The 13,152-nt window shown below is 55.2% G+C and overlaps 1 protein-coding gene across 6 annotated transcripts in view; it reads right to left on the bottom strand.

Moving 5' to 3' along the window:
* Window positions 1-13,152, bottom strand: part of LHPP (phospholysine phosphohistidine inorganic pyrophosphate phosphatase) — a 122,117-nt gene that overhangs the window by 34,491 nt on the left and 74,474 nt on the right. The window contains exon 7 of one of the 6 annotated variants that reach the window (XM_064595419.1): window positions 4,031-6,151. The exons of 4 other annotated variants lie outside the window; for them this stretch is intronic. In XM_064595419.1, coding sequence (XP_064451489.1) covers window positions 6,139-6,151 — 13 coding nt within the window. In that variant the 3' untranslated portion in view covers window positions 4,031-6,138. Of the gene's footprint in view, window positions 1-4,030; window positions 6,152-7,372; window positions 8,357-13,152 lie in introns of those variants that run through there. One more of the 6 variants, XM_064595420.1, reaches the window with a different exon arrangement.

The following is a 13,152-nucleotide window of genomic DNA, read 5'->3' as shown; positions in this document are numbered from 1 at the left end:
AAAGAAGTCCCAAGCTTTGCAGGAGCCGAAGCCTCCCAGCTGCCCAGCCCCACAGACCCACGTCCAGACGAAGCCGAGAGCAGCTCCCTGCGGGTGGGGGACAGAAGGCAGGACAGACACACTCCTAGTCGCAGGGGTGCTGACCGGGGCTGCAAGGAGCCTCACCCAGGCTGCGTGTGTGGAGGGGCACTCAGAACCCCAAAACATAGGCCTGGAGCCCCCTCACCGGCTGGCCCTGTGCTGGCCCACTATGGGCCAGCTTCTCATAAAGCAGAGGTGACTCCCCTACACCCACAGCCGGGTGATGAGGGACGGTGCTGGCCTGGCGGTTACCAGCACAAGCTCGTTACAGACCACCGGGGTGCGAAGCAGTGTCCCCAGGTACTTGCTGTCACTTCATTTTCCTGTGCCTCAGCTTCCCAGGGGGAAAGGTCACTACCAGCAGGACGACGGTGTAAAGTTTAAATGAGACTGGTGTGTCCCCCCAGCCCCCATGGGCCTATGATGAAGAACAATGTCAGACACAGGACTCCCACTGCCAGGCTCACACCCAGGAGAAATGCATCTCAGGTGTGCCACCCTGTACGTAGGAATGTTCCGCTACGCTGTTCCGAATGGACCCACATGCCTGCATCCGCAGCCTAGAGACGTGGCAGAAACAGCGCAGCATTGAGCAAGGCAGGACCTGGCCCACAGGAAGCTTGCAGTCCACTGTGGGGACCGTGCCAAAAGCAGTCAGCCCCAGCAGAGGTCGGGACAAAGGGCTGGAGGGTCCAGAGGAGGGGGCTGCCAGGTCCACACCCTCGGGGACTCTGAGACCAGGGCGGAAGCCCCAGCTCTGAGGTTCTGGAGTCCCAAGGAACTCCCCCTTCCCCTCCCCTGCACTCCTCATTGTGGGACCCCCCCTCACTAGACAGGGAGCTCTGCAGGCCGGGTTAAGGGTGTGTGGCCTAGAGTGCCAGCACCCACAGAAACGGGGACGCCTGACCTGGGGAGGTAGGGTGCCGCTTCTGGGCAAAGTGGGGCCACCTGGGGAAATCCAGTGGAAACCATTTGGGTGGCCGGGATGAACAGCCTCCAGGCACGGCTGTTCGCCCTCAGACCCCTGGCCTCGGCTGCCCACCCACCTCTCAGCCTAACAGCCTCACGGAGACCTGGCCGAATTTCCGTTGGGATTCCACTCGCTCTGCACAAAAGACCCCCAAAGCTAGAGGTGTGCCAGTAACGCAGCTTCCTGAGGGGGCGGGAGCAAACCCCGGTGTGTGAGCATCCGCCGACGGCCGTGTCAAACACCTCGCCAAGGCTGACCTCAGGCTGCCGACTCGGTACCGCTGAAGAGAGTGGGGAAGAGATGTGCAAGCTGGCCCCAGCTCGCTCCGCGGACCGCAATTGCCCTTACACGCGTCCCCTGAGCCAAAAGGCTTCGTGTCAACGTTGGGAAACCCAGAGGAAAGTGGGCAGAAACCCAGCGGCGGTGGCCAGCACCCACGGCCTCCCAGCTTCGTGCCCCTGGGGGCGCAGTAAGCAGCATGCCCCTGGGGGGCCAGGACAACCCCTTCTGAGAATGGGTCTCCCTGGGGACCCAGCGATGCCAAGCAGCCTCCTGGTACCATGAGGGTGCCTGAGCACGGGGAGGGGGTATGATGACGCGGCGTCCAGTCTCCAGGAACGCCCCCCACCCCAGGGAGTAACTGGAGAAGGTCCCACTTGCTGGCCCGGCCGGCCTGGGGAATCACTGGGCTTGAGCACCTGTCCCGGGGCCTCGCTTGCCGAGATGCCTGAGTGTTGGCATTGACAACCCCCACAACAAACACAGCACAGAGGCTGAGCCCAGCTCTGCAGGCCCCCCAGGGGCCAGGCTACCCGCACAGAGCCCACCTCCCTGGACGTCCCCCGAGGACGGCAGGGGCGCTCACTGTCCACTTCGGTGCCTTTGTTTTGTTGCCTTTCTGAAGGCATCAAGGCCAATTTTCTCCTTCACACACAAGCAGGGAAGGGCAGCCGTGATCTTCCAACCCGGCTCAGGCCAGCGGGAACACAATGCGCGGCTGGAGCAGCGAGCAGGTGGCCACGTTCCAGGCTCTGGGCGCCAGTGTCTTCAGCTGCCTCCCGGTGACCTCCAGCAAGGCCAAATGCCGCCCAGGTCTCCCGCTGCATGCCGGGACGACGGGAGCCGTGCTCCTACCCCCACCTGACAGAACCGGATGGGCCAAGAACTGATCCCAGAAAACCACCTTGCAATTCCTGGGTGACGGTGGCCACCCAGGAGGCGGCCTCACTTCCTCATCAGGCTTCTGGGCACAGGGCCCTCTCCCAGTGACCGCTCCGAAGGACACAGGCTTCCACACAGACTCTGGGCTGGAGACTATCAGTTTAAAAATAGTGCCCTTCTTAAAAATAGGTGCAAAATCTGGAAACACAGCTCGCCAGGTCCTGCTCCCCACAAACTAAACCGTCACCCTATGTATAAACACACTTTCGTAGAGAAAGGCCAGCGAGATCTTGGGGATGGTGGCCTGGACAGCGAGCCGGCAGGCACCTGTGTTTTTGACAATTTCCAGGAAAGGACGCGCAGGAAGCCACTCCTGGCTTCTGCAAGTGGCTAAAGAACCAGCGAGCAGACAAAACCGTCCATCTCAACCAAAAAAGATTTCCAAGGGAGGAAAAAGGACCTTCTCAAACGTGCTCTCAGCTGGCTGAAGCTGCTATGGGAAGGGGGGTTCGCCCAGCAAAAACCTCTGAGAATCTCAGGTGGGCCCAGTGTGACCTCTGCAGGATGCATGGAGCTGCCCACACCGCCGGGCGGTTCTCCCACACCAGCAGGTGGCTCCCCATCCAACCCAACCCTGCCACTGTCTACCTGGTGACAGCCTCAGATCCCACAGGTCAAGGGATCGTGCCCCCCCACCCGACGCCAATCACAGCCCAGACTGTCACTGTGCTTCTGATCTACCAGCTACAACTCAGCTTCCCGCGCCCCTCTCCTCGGCTTCAGTTCATTTGCTGGAGCAGCTCACAGAACTCAGAGAAACATTTCCTTATGCTTCCCGGTTTATTCTAAAGAGTGTTTGTTATAAAGGCTACGGGGCAAGGTCCAGGGCAAGGGGTGAAGAGCTGTCCCGCCCTCTCCAAGCACATCCCTCTCCTGGTACCTCCATGGCTGCACCAACTCGGAAGCTCCTGGAAGCCCATCCTTCCGGGTTTCTAGGGAGTTTTCATTACGTAGGCATGACTGCTGAAATCCTTGGCCTTGGCCATGGTAGTCAGTCTCCTTCTCCTCTCCCCCAGGGGGCTGGTGGGTGAGGCACCAAGTACCAACATGGCAACCAGTCCCATCCTTAAGAAGTTTCCAAAAGTCATCTCATTAACAAAAACTCAGAGGTGGTTGAAAGGGGTTTGTTATGAATGAGACACCTTTATGCTCTCACCACTGAGGGGATTCCAAAGGTTTTAGGAGCTCTGTGCCAGAAACGAAGATGAAGACCGAATCTCTATTTCTTATTACAAATCACAGTATCACAGAGCCTAACACGGGACAAGTGGGGGTGAGGACATCACTGTTGAATGGAAACACACAGGATCCTGTGACAGCCCCGCTTTGCTCCCGCCTCCTGGCTTCTTGCTGGCTGGGAAGACAGGCCGGGACAGGTGTGTCTGGCGCAGATGAGGCCCACCACCAGCCATCTGGGCCAGGGACGCGCTCGTGTCCGAGAAGTGCAGGGCAAAGCCCCAGCAGCAAACTAGGCGGAGCTCTGTCCCCCTCTGCTCCCCAGAACTAGAGCTGTTGTCAGATGACCATCTGGTGGCTCAGCGCACCCTACGAGCTCTCTGGGAATGGCTAGCAGAAGACCTTAACTTTGCTCATGTGGTTTCCTTTTTTAATATGTAACTTCTTCCATCGTAAAAAAATAAAATAAAATAATAATAATAATAATAATATAACCAGGACACATGTTTAGAACTTAGAGACAGAGAAAAAACATTACCCATAATTCCACAGCACAGGCCACTGCCCACCCTCCCCCGCATCACACCACAACTGCCCCCTCCTCATCTGTCTCCCACCGAGGAACCAGACAGACAGACAGACAGACGACAGGTGGATCCAGTCCCCCAACTCAGCCACCTGAGCGTCTGGGTAGGTTGTCTTCCAGAGTCTTTCCCCACGAGCATGCTTACTCCAGAATTAGCATCACTCTTAAACAGTTTGTCATCAGCCCCTGGCACTTCCGATGACATCACAGGCATTTTTCTGGTTGCTACATACAAAGGGATCCCCCTCCTTGTTCCACTGCTTTTCCAGTAAACTGTTTATTTTACAGTAATTGTAGATTCACACGCAGCTGTGAGAAATCTAGTAAGCCCAGATTTACCCAGTTTCCCTCAATAGTAGTATCTTGCAAAGCTATAGGAGAGCATCAGAACCAAAATACTGACATCCTTATATCCAAAACATGGAAGGTTTCAATCCCTAGTACTAGGATCCCTCATGCTCTTTGTAGCCACGTCCCCTCCCCTCTCCCGACACCCGCTCCCTAATCCCTGCCAACCAAGAGTCTGGTTTCCATCACCGTAATTTTATCATTTTAAAACTGATTTTATCATTTTGAAAATGTTATATACTCGGGGTCAGATAGTACATAACCTTTGGGGACAGGCATTTTTCACTGGAGATTTTATCCAGTGCATCAGCGGTTTGTTTCTCTTCTTTGCCAAACAATATCCCACGGAATGGATATACAGTGAAACTCTTCACCCACTGAAGAACATCTGAATCGCTTCCAGTTTCGGGCTTGGAGAAAAACTGCTATGAACATTTACGTACAGGCTTCCGTGTGAATTATGAGTTTTCATTTTTCTGTGAGCAATGCCCTATGACAGTTGCATGTTTAGATTTTTTAAGAAACCGCCGAGCTGTTTTCCGAGTGGCCATACCATTTCACGTTCCCACCAGCAAGGCCAGAGCTGTCCAGATTCTCAGCATCCTGATCAGCCTGTGTTCTTGTGACTATCTTTTTATTTTAGCCCTTCTGATAAGCGTGTAGTGATACCTCATTGTGTGTGGTTTTAATCTGCATCTCCCTAATGACTAACGATGCTGGACATCTTTTTATGTGCTTACTTGCTATCTGTGTATATCATCTTTGGTGAAACGTCTGTTCATTTTCTTGAGCCCGTTTTTTTCTCCTCTGCATAACCTCTGTCTCTATCTTCATGTTCACAGATTGTTTCCTCTGTCCCCTCACTTCAGAGTTTTTTATTTCGGCTATTGTATTTTTCAGTTCTACAGCTGTCATTTGGTTCTTCTTTGGATCATCTATGTCTTTGCTGAGACTTTATCATTTGTTTCAAGCATTCTTGTAATAGCGGCTTTAAAATCTCTGTCCTAACATCTGTGTCATCTCAGTGCCGGAGTCTATTGGTTGTCTTTTCTCATTCAAGTTGAGATTTTCTTGGTTCTTGGCACGATAATGATTTTGTATTGAAACCTGGACATTTGGGATATTATGATACGAGACTCTAGATCTTATTTAAACCTTCCCTTTTAGTTGGTTTTTGGACACACCTCTGGCAGGCGAAGGGGGTTAGAGCTGCCACATTACTACCAGGGAGGATAGCAGTCCAGGTTCCCCACTTGTCCTCTGCTGACCCTGAGGTGGGGGAGGGGCTCTTCTTACTGCTGGTCGAGGGTGGGAGTTCCACCCTGGTTGGGAGGAACAGAAATGCTTCATAACTGCTTTCCGTACGGGAAGGAGGAGGGGGCGAGAGGGCCTTCTTACCACTGGATGGGGGGGATCTCTGTGTGGTCTCCACCGCTAGCCCAGCGGAGGGGCTCTCCTTACCTCCTGGCTCCTGGCGCCCTACTTGGCCTTCTCTGATACTGCCCCTCCCCAGTGGTGGGGGCTCATGACAGCCTCATGAGGGTGGAAGTTCTGGCTCCACATTCAGCCCTGGCTGGCATGGATGGAGACGGACCACAGCTTTGCTGTGGTATCTGGCTGGCATAAGGGTTATTGTCTACGAGTTTGCGGTCTTGCTAGGCTGCCTGTTTTCTGGTCTGTAGGCTAGAGAGAGTAGGCTTTGTGGGGCTTTTCCATCTGCGTCCACTGATGCTTCCAGCGTCCGGCCTCTTCAACTTCAAGTCTGGGATCTAGGACACAAAAAGACAACCGGGGAGTTCACTGCTGTGTCATTTCTCGGGTCTCAAGGTCACTAGCCTGTGTGCCTTCTTCTCTCCACCTTCCAGAGTCTTCTTAGGTTTGTTTTATACCCAACGTCCAGGGTTTTTAGTGATACTTAGCTGGAGGAATCGGAAAGTAGCGGGCGTCTGACGGAAGACCTAACTCCCTGCGAAGTGTTTGCTTTGCAGAAGAAGTTGGAGAGCTACCGAGGTTCCTGAGGAAGGCGGTGGGCTCCAGCCCCCTCCACAGCCAGGCCAGGCCATGCTCTAGTGCTCCTTCCTGTGACTGTCCCTTCCTCATCTCTGGGCCTGACGGGGACAGCACGACATGTGCCCTGTGAGTGTAAACACCAAACACCCACCAGAAGGTCCACTCTTCGTCTTGGCTAATTCTGCCTTTATTCTCCTGGGAGGAAAACGTGGAGCTATGGGGTTCCTTGTGCCAGGCCAACGAAAGGGTATTTTTAGATTTCCTTCTCCCACAGCTAAGCGTCGGCAATCTGGTCTTTTCCCTGTAGCCCATATCGAAAACGCAGATGAGCCTATTTCAAAGCTGACAAGTACATTCTGTAAAACTGTACATGAAACAGAATCTCAACTGTGTTTGAAAAATACTAAAGGGGGGAAGGGCGCTGGGAGAAAACATTCCAAAATGATAACTGATGTTACTGGTAGATCACAAAAGGATTTCTTTTAGCTACTTAAGAATTGTTTATAATTTCCAAATTTTCCGTATGAACATACCATGTTTATAGAATTAAAAATCAAAATTTGAAACCAAAACCAGTCCTCTCCCCTCCAAGAGAGGCAAACTAGCCTATCTGAAGCTACCGCGGGCTGCTTGTCTCCTCTGGACCTGAGCTCACTCCTCAACACTACAAAAGCTCTGGTCAAGGCAGGACCGTGATGGCGCTGCACGCGATACAACCCAGACCCAGGACCTGGAAGTGGAACTACGCCTCTTCCCTGGGCGCCTGAAGCTGCCGTCTCGCCCCCGCCCCCAGGCCTTCCAGTGTCGGCGGTGCATCAGGGGATAACACCGCTGCAGAGAGTCACTCTGCAGATGCCACTGAAGATGGACCCCATGGAATCTGCTCTGGGGGCTACAGAGTCAGGGGTGTGCACCCCGTGCAGAAGCTCTCAGGCTCCACAGTAGACAGCACCACCAAAGGACCAAAAGTGCAGTAAAATGCAGCACTTCCGAGAATCAACCCCCCGCCCCTTACCACGGCCTCCCCCAGACTCGCCCGAAGAAGCCCCCTTGGATGAAGACAAAAGAGATGCTCGTTGTCCTGTGTGACACAGCTCCACGGCAAGATGGCCTGCAGCCCGGGCAGGCTAGGGCCCACATGGGCATCTTCCACGGCAGATACATCCTCGGCCCCACCACCACACCCCCTCTGTGGCCCTGGTGGGTGGCCTCCATTTCAGCACGCAATGAGGGTTGGGGCCTCCCTGGAAGGTTCTGGGCCCTGGGGAAACCAGATGGCCCCCTGGCTGGAAGTCTAGGACCCACAGCCAGTCAAGTGCAGGAAAGTGAATACAGCTAAGAGGCAGCTGGTCTGCATCAGGGGCAGGTGCCCTCAGACCCACCCAGATTCCTCCAGCAGACAGTGCTGTCAGAGAGCCGAAGGGCAATAAAGAATCAGCACTTCCAAAATCCTGGACAGACTCAGCAAACCTTCCAAGAGTGGAAACATCTTCAGATGGCACCATCTTGCAGGAAGCCATGCCCCCATAAGTCCTCCAACAGCATTCTCTCTCTTCGGTTGCGGGCTGTGGAACCCTCGCTCTCTGGCCCTCTGCTATCTGGAAACATCCGTTAACTTCCTGTTACAGAGGCAGGGCCACATGGGGACCCTTGTGCTCATTAACAGCTGTGGAGAAACCACAGACGGCCAGTTGGGAGAGCACGGCCAGGCCTGGCCATTGGCTGCGCCTTTATTTATAACTTCTTTTACTTCCAGTGTTAAGGCCCCGCAATTGCAACCGAAAAGGTCGAGAGAAAAATGAATGCCTTGACATTTTTTCCAAACATCCTCTCAAAGAGCGCTTGGCAAGGGAACTTGGTTTTGCTGAGAGCATGAGAATGTCTGTGGCCGCAGAGCCCTCCTCGGATGGGATCTATTTTTGTTTGGTGAGACAGCTGTGTTCTGCTAGGCTCAACACTTGGGACTATAAAGGAAAAACAAAACATTGAAATGGGGACAAAAAGCTGTACCAAAATAAGAGTGGGTCTTGAACCGTTCTGTTACACGTCTGGTGGGCAGTGGGGAGCGTGATGGTGCGGCAAGGGCCCCCGAAGGGCTGGCCAGGACAGCGGCTCAGGCCTTCTGCCTGATCTTTCCCTGCAAGCCTTTCCAGGAGGTTCTGTGTCTGAACTGAACAAACACAAGTCAAACATATCCAGCCCCGGGAGAGGCTAGGACTCCCCACAACCAAGAGGGAGACAAACAGAGCAGCTCAGGGCCTGGCTTCCAGGGCCACCCTGCCAAGGGGCTGAGCCCCATCCGCCTCCCACCGTGGGTCCTGCGCATGTGACTTATCCCTCCCATCTCTCTGTATCTCACCTGGAAAGTGGGATTACAATCAGGGGCTGTGCCAAGCAATGCACGTACCTGCGCAGACAGCGCGTAGGTACGTGTGAGTGTGCTGGGAGTGTGGGTCGATGGTAGCTCCTTCGGGACAAGGAGGTCCACCAGCCTTGACAGGACATCCACTAGGGAGGACGTGGAAGCCCTGCCAGCTGCTCCCCGACACGGGGCTCAGATTCCAGAAGTGTCATCATGACTTCCTCCCCCTGCAAAGGCCACCAAGTGCACGGCCAGGGAGCCGCTGGGCCCATCCCCTGGTGCAAGTGGCCCAGCAGCAGCAGAGAACGCGGGACTATGCGACTGCTTCCCAGCTTTGTGCATCCTGGACTGTCACAGGCTCCACTCGACCATCCTTAGGATCAGGGAAAGGAGGGGGCCGAGGCTGTACCCCCTGCTTGCCTCTGGGTTTTCCTCCCCCACTCCTGCACACGCCCTGAACTCCCTAGGCGGCCTGTGGTCCCAGGTGTTCTGGCAACATGCCCAAGACCACTAAGTGGGACCCCCGCCCCTCGGTCCCCCCAGAGTCTACTCTGGGCCCTCTCCCCCTGGGGCCAGCCTGGCCTAGCATCACGGCACAACAGGAAGGACACCTGGCCCCATCGATGGCCATGCGGGGGGCAGGGGGTGAGCCCACTGGCTGGGCAACAGCGAAGTCACATGAGGTTCAAGCCCCACCCCAAGACTAGCCACCCCTAGTCCTCCTCTAGGAAATAGATTTTCCAAATGGACAGTGACTTACTCTAAGAAACCACTTAGTTATATGTCCTTGCTTCTCCGATTCCTGGGGACACAGGAGTTAGAGCACAAAGCAAACACAAGAAGCTACACGTTGACTCACTTTCCCAACACAAAGGGGGCTGGGATGCATGCGTCTGAAGGCACACCAGTGGGCTTCTGGGGCGGGGCTCACGCGGGCCCCGTGAGCACCACTGCTCGTTCAACTGGCATCTGCTGAGCACCAGGCCCCGATCCGCCAGCCACGCTGCTGGGCCTCCTTCCTTCCTTCAGCAGCTGAAAACCGGGTCTGGAGTGCATGCCAGGCCCCCCTTGGCCTGGACACTGGGGACGGGGAAAAGGAAGAAGCCCTGGTCCGGGGGTCCAGCTGCTCCTGGGCCTAGTGCAGAGAGGGGCCTGTCAAGAGAGCTGTGAGCAGGGCACGATGAGACCACGATCCTTCCGCACGCCGGCTACCAGCCCCGCCTGCTGCAAAGTAATTTGCCAACATCTTCTGGTATCTTATTAGATTAGGGAACAAAACACAAGCATCTTCTCTAGGGAATAAATGAGCCACAGACTCTGCATTCCATCTTTGATGAAATACAGATTTCTCGTTAAAAGAAAAGCCTTGGTTTTGAAAACATACAATAAAAATGGAAAAGGATAGAAATACGCAATGTAGAGAAGGAACAAGAATCAGTGACCAAAGAAGATGAGAAAAAACCTTTAGTCTCATTAGTAATCAGAGACGCTACCGTTTTTTTCCATCAACAGAGACGTTTTTGAGAAGCTGATGATGCTGTTCACTGGTATTACCCCTCGGTGAGAATGTGGAGGCGCAGAGCATGTGGTCCATGCGGATGGGGGTGCCACAGACATGGGGAAGGAGGACTCTGCAGAAGCACCAAAAACCTTAGAAGTCTGCCCATCTTTGGACCCAGCAATTCCATGTGCACCCAGAAGAGGGGCTCAGGAATGCCCACAGTTTTATCATCAACAAGAAAAATCATAAATTATTATATGGAAGTTTTGAGAAAATAAAGAGGCTAACGTCACAAAAGAGTGATTCTCCTGCCTTGAGGCAACCAGAAGATGGGATAAAATATGTGAAACGACAGTATTCAGGCCCTGGATGACAGGCAGGGCAGAACTGTGGTCCCAAATGAGGGGGAGCAATGAGGCCAGCCCCCCAGCTGCCCCGTGCAGAGAAAGGGGGTCCATCCATGCTCCCCAGAGCCCTGCACCTCAAAACCCAGGCTGTGGGAGGGTCAGGTGACCTGTCCGCAGATGCCCCCATCCTTGCAGGGCCCTCCGGAAGGAGGGGTGCCTAGCAGACGCCCCACCACCACCACCCAGCAGGCCCTGGGCAAGGTCTCCACGATGCAGTTCTCATTCCTCCTGGAGAGGGCACCTTCCCCCAGTGTTCTGTAGGCTCCTCCCTCTGGTCCAGCCAGGGGAATGTTCACCTTGCCGGACGGAGCGGGAGCAGGAACGGGGTGGGGGCTGCAGCCCAGCCCAGCCAGATCTTTCCTGTTCTCTTCCACGCAGGAGAAGCGTCTGCATGACCATCCCCTTGCTCAGCCCCACTGGCTGGCCCAGGACAGCGCGAGAGGGTAGGGGACTCCCCTTGGGAGGGAGAGAGCACAGTGGTGGTGAGAATGGTGGGGTTCAAATCCTGGCCCAGCCACTCCCTTGCTGGACGAATTCAAACCGATGACTCAACCTCTCTGAGCCCGTTTCATCATCCATGGAAGGCGACTGGAAGGCCAGCCACATCGAGCTGTCGCCGGGGGTCAGTGAGTGAGTCTGTGCAATGCTTAGCCCAGAGTCTCACACACAGGAGGTATTCAGTACATTACAGCTGTTATTATGATTTGTCGCTTTCTCCCCTAACGTGTGTGCCACCCCTGACCAACCACCTGGTTCCCATGGAGATATACCCTGTATTTGTGGGCTGGAGAACCTGGTCCCGTCTGGAAATTTCGGCCAGAGTTGCCAAGTCTCCGGGGTTCAGAGACAGGAAGGTGTGTGGAAATAAAGAAGGGAGAAGAGCCAGCACTGGGACCACCACATACACCAGACCTACAACCAGCGTGGTGGGGATAGCGGAGACCCCGGCGCCCCCCGCCCCGGCCCTGCCCCCAGCTGGGCCTGTCTCACCTGGCCCCTCCCCCCCCCACCGCTGCCTCCCTCGGGCCCTGCGCCCATCTGCCCGTGTCCTCCAGAGCCCCTATCAGTGACAGTGATGACAACAGCAGGAGCATTAGCTGAGCGCCTACCGTGTACCAGGCACTATGTCAAGGACTTTATGCACATTATTTTAGTCATCGTAGCCCCATTACATAAACCGGTCTTAAAGTGGTTAAAGAACTTCTACCTGCCGAAGTCATACCAGCTCAAGTGGCAGAGGCAGAGCTAAGTCCAGGCAGCTCAGGCTACCAACAGCCCCGCCACACTCCCTCCTAACACCGGCTTGAGGGCTCCTTCTATCTGCGCCGGAATCCCTCCTGAAGGAACCAGAGGGTGCTGTCTAAAGGAGCACCTGCTTCCCGGAGAACAGTGCTGCAAGGACAAAAGGAGGTCCCTGTCCCTCTCCCTGGGCAGGAAAAGGGCAGATTCCAGACAGATTAGCCTGCGGTAATCCCCCCCCCCCCCCCGGACACTGCCTGCTGAGGCTGCCGCTTATCTCCCGCTCCGGATTGGGGGGTGGGGGAGGCTGGCAGGCCTCAGTGCAGCTCACAAAGCTGATATTACCAGGAACCAGGCAACATACAGGAACAGGAGCAATCCTGGCCCTAGCATGCAGCTGTTGGACTTTTCCTGAGGTTGGGAAGGGGTGGAGGAGAGGGGTGAGGTCTGGAACATTCTGTATTAGTCAGGGTTCCTTTTCCTGGACACACCAATTTAGAGACCATGCAAAAGCCACCGGCAACGAAGGGTATCTAGATTTCCTGGCCGGCTCCCCTCAGCATCAGCCCTGGACACGGCCTCTGGGCACTGGCTGGGCTCCCCTGATCCTCACATGCAGCCCCCTCACACCCACCAGGCCCAACTCCCCACCCACGGGGAAAGAGTAGGGCAGTCCCACCCCACTTTGACCCCCAGGGCAGTGAGAAAGGCACAGGGGTAGCCTGGCTGCAGGTGCAGGGGGTGGGGTGGGAGGAAAGCCCGAAGGTAGGACCCCCCCGCCCACCCCCCCCACCGGACACTTCGGAGGCCAAGGTAGGAAACTCCATGTTTCCCCGGGTTTGGTTTTTATAGTTCCACACGTGAATTTCTCATTCTCTTTCTCCAAGAGCTGCTCTGCCAGGATGCGTCTAGGAGCCGGAGCCCGAGCTGGGCCCTGGGGACAGCCAAGTCAGAGGGCCTGCCTCCCCGGGGACTGCTGTCATCAGCCGGGCGCCTGCCGCAGAGCCCCGCGGCGGTAACGGCGGGTGACCCCACCCCTGTGAGGTAGGGTGCGAGTCCGGAGGCCTGAGAGGCAGAAGCCAAGAGCTCTAGGAGGCCACAGAGCGCCGAGCCAGCCTCATTATCAGCTCGGAAGGCCAGCTTAAAGGATATCCCAGTAATTGCAAGGTTTTTTGTAAATGTTAATTACAGTTCCCTTAATTAGCTCGGAACCCATTGATCTATGGATTATATTAGGTTTATAAGTGTAAT

The sequence above is a fragment of the Mirounga angustirostris genome, unplaced genomic scaffold (genome assembly GCF_029215605.1).
Source record: "Mirounga angustirostris isolate CCGP_5_RB_7025 unplaced genomic scaffold, mMirAng1.0.hap1 SCAF_6, whole genome shotgun sequence".
NCBI classification, from domain to species: Eukaryota; Metazoa; Chordata; class Mammalia; order Carnivora; family Phocidae; genus Mirounga; species Mirounga angustirostris.
The sequence above is the reverse complement of the archived record's forward strand: the minus strand, read 5'-3'. Positions and strand labels throughout refer to the sequence as shown.